Below are 10267 nucleotides of genomic sequence, written 5' to 3' on the forward strand. Positions count from 1 at the left end.
GTTGGGAGAGCCTTCATAAAAATAACAAATTGTCCATATTAAAATGACTTCTGATGACTTAACAAGGGAGAATAAACCTACCAGCAAAACCTTTGCTTGAAATATTGTAGATGTATAGTTTCAGGAGTCCATGAGAAATAACAATGATTTTAAATACAAAGTTATAGGAAATTTGTTAATAACATTAGGTCAAATAAGGAAAAGTAAAACAAAACCTAATTTTCTCAAGAAGAGCCAAAAGACCTCCCTTATAAATACTCTTTAAAAAGTGCTGATAGAAGAATATTTTCTTAACATAAAGATGATTTATTTCATATCAGTGGCCAATATCCTTTGTAATGGTGAAATTTTAGAGGCATTTCCAGTGAAATCAAGAAGAAAAGACGAGACTGGTCAGTTAGCTCAGTTGGAAGAGTGTGGTGCTTGGAACACCAAAGTCACAGGTTCGGATCCCTGCACCAGCCAGCCACCAAAAAAAAAATAAATCAATTAATTACAGAAGAAAAGAAGGATTTTTTTGCAATATTATTTAACCTAATTCTGGAAGTAATGAAGGGAATAAAGCAAGGAACGGCAAAAATGAAGATTATGGACGGGGTAAAACAAAAAGTATTATTAACAGATAATACGAATAAATCAAGTAGCTTGTTCAGTTAACAAGACAATTGAGTAAAATGCCTGGATATTATGATAAATATTATAAGTATCACAGTTTTCTGCTTATATGAAATTGCAGGCAAAAATTGTAGGTAAGTGTTTGTCAGCTCTGCCTGTACATTATCATTACCTGCAAGCTTTAAAAAAATAAAAATACAGATGCCAGGCTCCTACCTAGACTAAATTGGAATCTCTGGGTATGGGAGCCAGGCATTTATATTTCTTAAAAACTGCCCAGGTGATTATGATGCATAGTGAAGGTTGAGAAGTCCTACTCTAAGTTTATTTTTAATGACAGTCATTAGTGACAGCTCTAATCCTTGTAATTGATATATTAAAATCCATTAATAACAAAAGAATATAAATGGAAAAAGAGATCATATTCAGAACAACAAAAACTCCTAAAGAATAATTGAAACCAGAAAACTATGTGATCTACATAAAAAAAAAAAAATTATAAAAACTTGAAAATATAAAGGCTTGAAAAAATGTCCTGGATGGAAGTGCTGAGTATTTTTAAAAGTCAGCACTTTCCAAATTGGATTATAAGATTAACATAATTCTAGTCAACATTTCAGTGGGATTTTTTAAAGTTTAATAAAATTATTGTAAATCACAGTGGGATTGTTTTAAAGTTTAACAACGTTATTCTGAAATTTAATTAAAATACTACACAAGTAAGATAAGCAAAGAAAAAATGTTAACACAAGAGTAATAAGGAGGGACTATCCCGGTTTGGTATTAAAACATTATCACAAAGCACAATAATTTAAATGATGTAGCACTTGTGCAGCCAGCGTGGGAATTGACCCTGAGTGAGTAGAGTGTCCGTATCATGATCGGCTTCAGTTACAGGAGATGATTCAGACTAACGAAGAGAAGAGCCCATCTCATTGGCTGTGGAGTTGTCATTGCTTCAGCAGCCATTTGTCAGGACAGGTTCCCAGGAAACTACTTGGGCTTATTCCAGGTTTGACCAAGCCAGACAGTGGCTCTCTCCCTAAGCAGTCATCTAAGTCTGTGATACTGTTCTACAGCAATGTCTGATTTCTCATGAAAAAGTCAAAACATTCATGGTGTACTCCTTAGCTAAGACTAATGAGATGATCTTTTTGGTTTTTCTCTTTTAGGGTGAGATAGTTAAGAAGTATACTCAGTTCAACCCTAAAACCTATGAAGAGAGAATTAATTTAATCCTACAGATGTGTGTGGAAGCTGCAGCAGAAGCTGTAAAACTGAACTGCAGAATTTTGGGAGTAGGTGAGATTGTAAATTATAAATCCAAGAAATGTTCATTTTAATGTACAAAGTTTACTAAGTTCCAATGTACAACTGACAAGTTAGTGTCTGCTCTGTGTATAGGTGGCTCTGGGTCATGTCTGGGCCCCAAGCATGGGGACTTCCTGGGACACCAGCTACCATTATGGGAGAAGCATTGATAAGTTCTATAAATCTGTGATGACCTACAGATTTAGCTCAGAATTGCCTGATATTTCCTTGCAGTCCTTGGTAATGTTTGTCTTAGACCTTGGGTGAATTAATTTGTGTTCTGAGCCAAGAAATTTGGCACACTTTCCTGAGACTGCTAATCAGAATTATTCTCCTTGTGTTTGTGGTGGAGCTCAGGCATTTCCACGGGTGGCCGTGTAAATCCTCGGGAAGGAATTGTGCTGCATTCAACCAAATTGATCCAAGAGTGGAACTCTGTGGACCTCAGGACTCCCCTGTCTGACACTTTGCATCTCCCTGTGTGGATAGACAATGATGGCAACTGTGCTGCCCTGGCAGAAAGGAAATTTGGCCAAGGAAAGGGACTGGAAAACTTTGTTACACTTATCACAGGCACAGGTAAGAAGGGTAAGGAAGGTTGCCTCAGGAGCTAGAATGTATATTGGGGCACATCTTCAACATTCAGTCAGGCATAACTCTGCCTTAGTCTTAACTTCCTGCTTGAGTACAGCCTGAAGGTAAGACACATGTAAGAGTTTAGGGCCTTCTCAGCCCTTTTCTCAGCCCTAGGCATGCATGTGGCCTTCTAATTTCCCAGGAACTTGTCAGAGCTATTCCCAGCTCTTATTCCCCAAAGCTTCTCCTTCCCCAGCTTTTCCTCCCAGTCTTTTCAGTTAGTCTATTGTATGCCCCAACTATTATCCTTTGCTCTAGGCAGCAGAGACTAATACATTTTATTTTTAAATGTTTTTGACGAATACCCCCTGGGTCACCACCTCAGCACTGGGATAGTTCCCAGTTAGGTGAGATAAAAGCAAGCCCTGTGGATTGGTCCTCCAGGTAGCTACCAGGCAAGTCAAAACCAACAACCACAATTTTTTTTTTGAGAATAACTTGGTTCTGCTCAAGTACTGGTATCTGGTATTGGTATCTGTATACCAGTACTGGGAATGTGGGCTGTTGTTTAAGGTCACTGCAAAGCTGGGGAGTGGGTAATGGGACCAGGGTAAGTTAAAACACCAGAAAGCTCTCTTCTGGAGATTCAGCTATTTTGTTGTTGTTGTTATTGTTTAATTAAGCATTCCCCTGGTTGTTGAAAACTTTTGGTTAGTTTCTAGAGTTCCAAAAAAGTTGATTCTGACAGTTTTGCCGGTTTATTCATTGCTTTAGAGGTGGGATGGATTTTTGGAGTTATCTACTCTGTCATTTCAACGTCCCATTTGGGGCTTTGTTTTTTGGTCTTTATAAATTTTATTTTTATCGTATAATAATGTGTACAGTTTATTTTTAAGTGAAAAAACAGACTCAGCTAGTAAGTGGTTGAGCCAGCATTTGATTTCAGATACATCTAACTTCAAAACTTGTGTGTGCTTAAACTCTACATCACGCTACCTCCCCTTTAAGCTCGTATACTTTAGTTCATGCATTTCCTCTCTTAGTCTCAGACACAGTTTTAGCAAGCTTGGATATCATTTCCTAGGTCGGAGAAGTTAATGAGCTGCAAATCAGAGGGGTGGGGGTTGAGGAATAGGTGCCACAAGAAGTGACAGATGGCAGGTCAGCTCTTAAAAGCAGAACCTTTTAAGGCACAATGCCCTTTTTACTCCTTAGTAACTCCTAAATACCATAATGAAAGGCAGTCATTGATATTTGCTCTTATTGAATCATAGGTTTCTAGACATGGTGGCATCAAGAAGAGCTGAAACATTTCATATTCTCTGCTTTAGAAAGCAGGTGGTATGTGATACATGTTACAAAGGTTGTCTTATCTTGGGTTTCCCTCAAAGCAGAGCCTGAGACAAGAATTTAGGCACAGGGTTTTTTTTTTTTTTTGGTGGTGATTCTGAGACGCAGGAGGGAGAGTGGGAAGAGTGAAACAGGGTAGGAGACAACCATTAAAGGATGCATTATTGAAATAGCCTACAATGCCAATGGGGGCTGAAATCTACCAGAACTTCCTAAGAAGTCTGCTGAGAATTGCCCACTTGGGTCTGCTGGCTCCTGTCTGGCCTTGGTTGAGAGTTGCCTCTGGGTACTGTGCTTGCATGGCTGACTAGCCTCTTACTTTAGTATTGGAGAAGGCCTTGGTACAGAAAGATGAGCAACATGTGCTTGAGGGAGTAGACTGTCAACATAAGGTGAGTCTGAGCTTCTACTGAACTGTCTGCCACAGCTGTGTTTGAAATCATAGTGAGCCAAGCAGATATGACACAGGGAATCAGAGGACCTGCTATAAATATTTCCATCCAGAGTCCTGCCAAATAGTTTTAGGGCTTAGTGAGCCTCAGCTATGTAGAAAAATAGGCATTGTATAGAACTTCACATTCTAAAGCTTTGCTAAACAGATGAGGCACTGTCATATCATAGTTTTCTGTTTCAAGTAAAGAGCCACCTCAGTAATTTTTGTTTCACTGTAGGAATTGGTGGTGGAATCATCCATCATCATGAATTGATCCATGGAAGCTCCTTCTGTGCCGCAGAACTTGGCCACCTTGTTGTGTCTCTGGATGGGCCTGATTGTTCCTGTGGAAGCCATGGGTGTATTGAAGCATATGCCTCTGGAATGGCCTTGCAGAGGGAAGCAAAAAAGCTACATGATGGTCAGTATCCTTCTCCTGAAGAATTAAGTAATCGAATGGTAGACAAGTACTTCAAAGTAGAAATTCCAAAGAGAGCTGAACACTTAAGCCAGAACTTTTAATCTTTTCACTTTCTAGAGGAACAGCAGGGCTTCCTCATACGGAAGCTCCAAAGTGTCCTTGGTTCTGACCCATTTTAACACTCTTTCTCTCCAGGTAGAGGTGGACAGGAGTCTAGGGCTCCAGATAGCAGAGAAGATTTCTTTCATTTTTGTTTTCTCAGCCACTAGCACAGGGTGGGTACTTAATACACATTTTAATAAAGAAATAAATGGATAAGCATGTTACAGTTTTTGAACTCTGAGAGATCTACTTGTACCAAAGCTATTTCTGGACATGTTATGAAAGTCAGGATGGTTTCTAGTCTAATGCAAGAGAGAGTCATTTTGTATCATTATAATATACTGTGCAAGTTCAATGAGAATGGTGGTCAAGGAATGTAGATGCACGTCAGAAGGAAACAAAAGATTATTCCCTGTCCTCTCCATATAGGGAAGGGGGTGCTAGGGTGCTGTGCTGGGGGTTGAGAGTCAGAGAAGAAACAGAATTAGGCAGATTCGGATGGCCAGGGGAGCTCATGCAGGCCTGGGAACAGTGGTGTTAAGAGCATAAAGGGGCAAGGCAGGATGTGGTGTGGCAAGAGGGAAGCCAGGACCAGCAGGTGGTAGAGAAACCATTAAAAATTTTTAGGAAAAAGACATGGTCAGATCTTCATTGAACTATAACTTTTTGTTTCTGTGGGGAAAATGGAGGATGGCTTTAAGGGGGACAATTTTAGAGTGGCTTGCCACTTTCTGGATGGACCACTCTGGGTTGGGAGTATAAGAGGAGGAACAGGTTAGGTGGGAGATGATGGCTGGGTGCCTATGGGACATTGAGGTGGAAATGCCTAGTAGGTAGCTGGATCCAGGAGTCTGCTGCTCAGGAGAGATGACTGGGCTAGAGAGAGGGAATCATGAGCACTGAGGTTGTAGTTAAACCTGTGAATGAGACCCAGGAAGGGAGGCAAAAGATAGAGTCAGGGATGGAATCCCTAGAAACATCAGCATTTGAGGGGCAGGCAGAGAAATGAGAGGAGAACCAGAAAAGGAAAATGTCACAGAGGCCAAAAAAGGGAGAGCGTTTCAAAGAAGAGGGTCAGTAATGTCGAGTGCTGCTTATGAGTGAGAGAAAATTGGAAAAGTTTGTTGGCTTTGGCCATGAGGACATCTTAGAAGCTCTTAAAACAGTGTTTATTTTTCAAACTTCTTTTCATTATCACCCCCTTAAGGGAGCCTGTTTAGATGGTTTTTTCCTAATTACTCCTCCCCCCCGAAACGTCAGCACCACAGATATGTTATCTGTTCACGTACTGTATGTATATCTGTGCTTTATACATAAAAAGAGGAAGATATTTTTTGCCCCCCAAACCAATTTGTGAGCATTGCTGATGGAAAGGAGACAGTGGGAATGGCAGCGAAGTTTGAGAATGCAAGAGGGAAAGGGTGTAGAGTCCCTACAGTAGGATCCCTGCAGAGGTGGGAAGAGGGCCCAAGAGAGTGAAGGAAGAGCGAAGTGTGCAAATATGGATGCGTTTACAAGTGGGGGCAAAAAGAAGGAATCCCTGCCTGGTGTCCTTTATCTGAGAGCTAAGAAGTATGGAAATCTGTTCAGGGCATGGGGGGTAGACAGATTGAGGAGGTGGTGAAGGCATGGAGGGGAGCAGTGAGGGAGCGTGGCAGAGAACTGGGCCAGGTCGCTGTGAGGGCCCGGGGAACACAGGAGACCAGCAGTTGGCGTCTGGGTAGTAGTCTGCACGGTTGGGGATTTTCTTCCTTCAGAGCCCAAATATAATAGCTGATTAGGAGGCAGATTGATCTGGGTTGCTGACTGGCAGAAAGACAAGGACTACAGATAGCAGAAATACCTACTGTTTAGTTAGCATTAATTCTAGCCAACACTTACGTACTTTATGTCCATTATCTCATTTAATCCCTAAAATAATCCTGCAAGTGTAGGTATCATTACTCTGATCTTCTAGAAAAGAGAAACATATAGAGGTGAAGTGACATGGACAGGGTCATGCAGCTAGTAGTGGCAAAGCTGGAACTGAACGGGACTGTGTCTGTTCCTCAGCTGTGTGCCTCGCTGCCATAGAATGTGGGGCACTGGCAAGTAGTGCAGCACTGGCAAGTAGTGCAGCACTGGCAAGTAGTGCAGCACTGCCTCTGGGATGGGCAAGGAAGGAGGTGTGTGCAGGATGAATCTGATAATATGGGGGCAAAGAACACCTCAAGGACTCTCTAATGAGAAATCAGGGAGCTAGAGGGGTAGGAGGCTGTGGTCAGACTTGAGCATCTTCCAATTAGGGAAGTTCTGAATTATATATAACCAGGTAGTAAGAGAGCAGCAAAGGCTTTTGGGGCAATGTATATGAATGTTTGTGAATGACAAAAAGCTTTGCAATTGTGGAAGGAAAACAGTCTTCCCACTTAGTGGCTGGCTGCCATCAGGCACTGTTGTAAGCTTGGCCTCTCCACGGGGCTGCCCACAGTTCATAAATGACTGCTTCTTCTAACTGGCTCCAACAGAAGACCTGCTCTTGGTGGAAGGGATGTCAGTGCCAAAAGACGAAGCCGTGGGTGCACTCCATCTCATCCAGGCTGCAAAACTTGGCAATGCAAAGGCCCAGAGCATCTTAAGAACAGGTAAGTGTGCGGCTCTGGACAGCTGTGCCACAGGGGGCGGCCTTAGACATCCCAGGGCTCCTGCAAAGACCCCACTTTCCTCAGTGGACCAGTGCTCTGTGATGTCTGTTCAGAGGTATTTTTCCTACTTACTGAGAGAGAAAAGGGGAATTGCATTAAAGGTATTTGACAGCATTGCCTTTTTAAACAGGTGTTTGGTTTGGTTTTACAACTATGAAAATGCTACTTGTTCATTTTATAGGAAATTTAGAGAAATAGAGTAGTAAGAAAAAGTATCACTTAGGGTTTTACCATTCAGAGATATCAACTATCAACATTTCCTTCTGGTCTTACAATTCATTTTTTTACATAGTTGAGATCGTATAATATAGTATGTACAATTTTATACCCTGCTTTTTCCACTTCAAGATAACATGTAACCATTTTCTCATATTAAAAATAAATCATGAACAGCTTTAAAATACTACTTCCCACTACATAGTGTGAATGTACTGTTATCATTTCTGGCTGCTGGCTCTCTTCTACCTTCCCCTTTGGTGTTTTTGATTTAGCTCTCTTCGGGAAATTTATGTTAATTTTTGTTTTCCTATAGCTGGAACGGCTTTGGGTCTTGGGGTTGTGAACATTCTCCACACTATGAATCCTTCCCTTGTGATCCTCTCTGGAGTCCTGGCCAGTCACTACATCCACACTGTCAAAGATGTCATCCGCCAGCAAGCCTTGTCCTCAGTGCAGGACGTGGATGTGGTGGTTTCTGATTTGGTGGATCCTGCCCTGCTCGGTGCTGCCAGCATGGTTCTGGACTACACGACTCGAAGGATCTATTAGGCCTTCCAGGAATGGACATAGACCGAAACTCGAGAGCTCCCTACTGGAATCAAGTTCTTGTCTTTTAGATGAGCCATTTCTTAAAAAGCAAATTTAGTACTCAACTGCAGGTGACTTTGGCAGAGAAGTGTTTTTGCTTTTCGTCTCCTCTTCGAAAGTCACCTTTCCCAACCCCCATTTTTCTAAGTGTTGCTCTTTCTGATGTTTTCCTAATAGGCGTCATTTTAGGTCAAATCCTGTAAGTTCCAATCACAATTTTCTGTGCCAGAAGGACTCTGCTTACTAATGCACCACTTACACCTGCAGGCCTTGCTTGGGATGTGAGCTTCATTTTCAAGTTTGGATAACAATCCTTCCTCCCAAGCTCAGGTCACAGAAGGGGAACAGAAGGAACTCTTACCAGGAAAAGCTGAAGTAAACTTTTTTTTAAAACAGCTTCATTGAGATATTTTTTAAAGTGTACAATTTGATAAGCTTTGACACATGTATATATCTGTGAAATCATCTCTGTAATCAAGACATTGGAGATCTGTCACCCCCAAATGTCATTTGTTGAAAGATGTTGTAACTTCCTCTAGCAGAACTTGTAAGAGACTTTAGACCAGGGATCTGAATTACAGTGGCCTTAGTGACCTTGTCCTTATCTTCTTAGGGACAGGTGAGAAACCACTAGACTTACAGCCTCTGAAAGGAGATTAACTATCCCAAAAGGATCTTTCCTACTGACCAGCAGACTCCCTTCAATAGCTTTTTAAACTATATTGAGTATGACCCTAGATTGTCTATTAAGACTGTTTGTGTTATACCTAGAGCCCAGATCTGTGAGTCTGGATTCTGGCAAAGAAAGAATCTATGCTTTCGCTAGTGTCAAAATATTAAAGCCAAATTTCTGGCTATTAATTGCAATGTAGAAGAAATACTAACATCCACCACTTCTTAAGTGCCTACTGTGTGCCAGGCTCTAAACTAGGTGCTTCATATATATTATCATAAATTGTCACAACCTGTGAGGTAGGTGTTTAAATTCCTGTTTTATAGAAACCAAAAGTGACAAACATAAAGCTATGGGGCTAGTAAGTTTTAGAGGGTTTGATCCCATGTCCCCCTGTGCTTTTTCTGCTAAGCCACACAAGCTCTCATTTAAAAAACACTTTCAAAATGCTAATACATTCTCATGTACTCAAGGCTACCAAAAGATTTAATAAGAATATCTGATTTGCAAATGACTTGATTTATTTTTGACCCTATCTCTGTGCTGTGAATCTAATCAAATATTCCTTTCCTCTCTGCAATGGAAGTGTTGCCAATACAGTATTTGGTCTAATCTAAAAAAGGATATGCATAAATTTTTCAGATGGTTTTTTATTTTAGGAAAATGAAGGTTTCTACAATGTATTGTCTCAGTGTTAACATATAAAATGAAGGAATCAAAATCCTATTTCAACTACTTCCTTTCTGTTGGGTTAATATGAAGAAAAATTGGTTGGGTGATTCCTAGAACTTTACCAGCCCTTAAATAATCTCCAGGGACTGGTTATTGTTCCAATATTCCAGGGTGACTCCTAGGAAAGGAAGCTCAGCTGTTCAGCCATCAGTGTCTAGGGTGAGATAATGTATCCTGAAGGGACACCAGTCATTCCTTGATGAAATCTGTAACTGCTCTGTACACCAACAATTGCATTGCTGCCACATTTCATACTAAATATTAGAAAGGATGATGGTACTGAATGTAAAACCAAATCTTAGTTTTTATTAAATTCATGAAAAGGCTAATATATTCCAACATAAATTATTACATATGGTTAAATAATTGCATCTTAATTTATCTTAATGTAAATATTTTTATGTTACTGTTCTGAGCCAAATTCTAAAGAAAAATTAAATTTCCTTGTTGAAATCCTAACACTGTTGTTCTTTTGTTCTTAATTAACTCACTAGTTAAAAGCATTTCCCTTCCCAGAAGAGATTTATATTGTTTCATTTCTTATTTTTTATGAAGGTTATATA

At 40.4% G+C, this 10267-nt stretch overlaps 1 protein-coding gene across 3 annotated transcripts in view; it reads left to right on the forward strand.

The window, feature by feature from the left end:
- Window positions 1-10038, forward strand: part of GNE (glucosamine (UDP-N-acetyl)-2-epimerase/N-acetylmannosamine kinase) — a 38496-nt gene extending 28458 nt beyond the window's left edge. For 2 of the 3 annotated variants that reach the window (XM_063081838.1, XM_063081839.1), the window contains 5 exons: window positions 1788-1917; window positions 2284-2505; window positions 4524-4706; window positions 7316-7432; window positions 8025-10038. In XM_063081838.1, coding sequence (XP_062937908.1) covers window positions 1788-1917; window positions 2284-2505; window positions 4524-4706; window positions 7316-7432; window positions 8025-8260 — 888 coding nt within the window. In that variant the 3' untranslated portion in view covers window positions 8261-10038. The remainder of the gene's footprint in view (window positions 1-1787; window positions 1918-2283; window positions 2506-4523; window positions 4707-7315; window positions 7433-8024) is intronic. The other variant, XM_063081837.1, reaches the window with a different exon arrangement.
- The last annotated feature ends 229 nt before the right edge of the window (window positions 10039-10267 follow it).

The sequence above is a fragment of the Cynocephalus volans genome, chromosome 17 (assembly GCF_027409185.1).
Source record: "Cynocephalus volans isolate mCynVol1 chromosome 17, mCynVol1.pri, whole genome shotgun sequence".
NCBI classification, from domain to species: domain Eukaryota; kingdom Metazoa; phylum Chordata; class Mammalia; order Dermoptera; family Cynocephalidae; genus Cynocephalus; species Cynocephalus volans.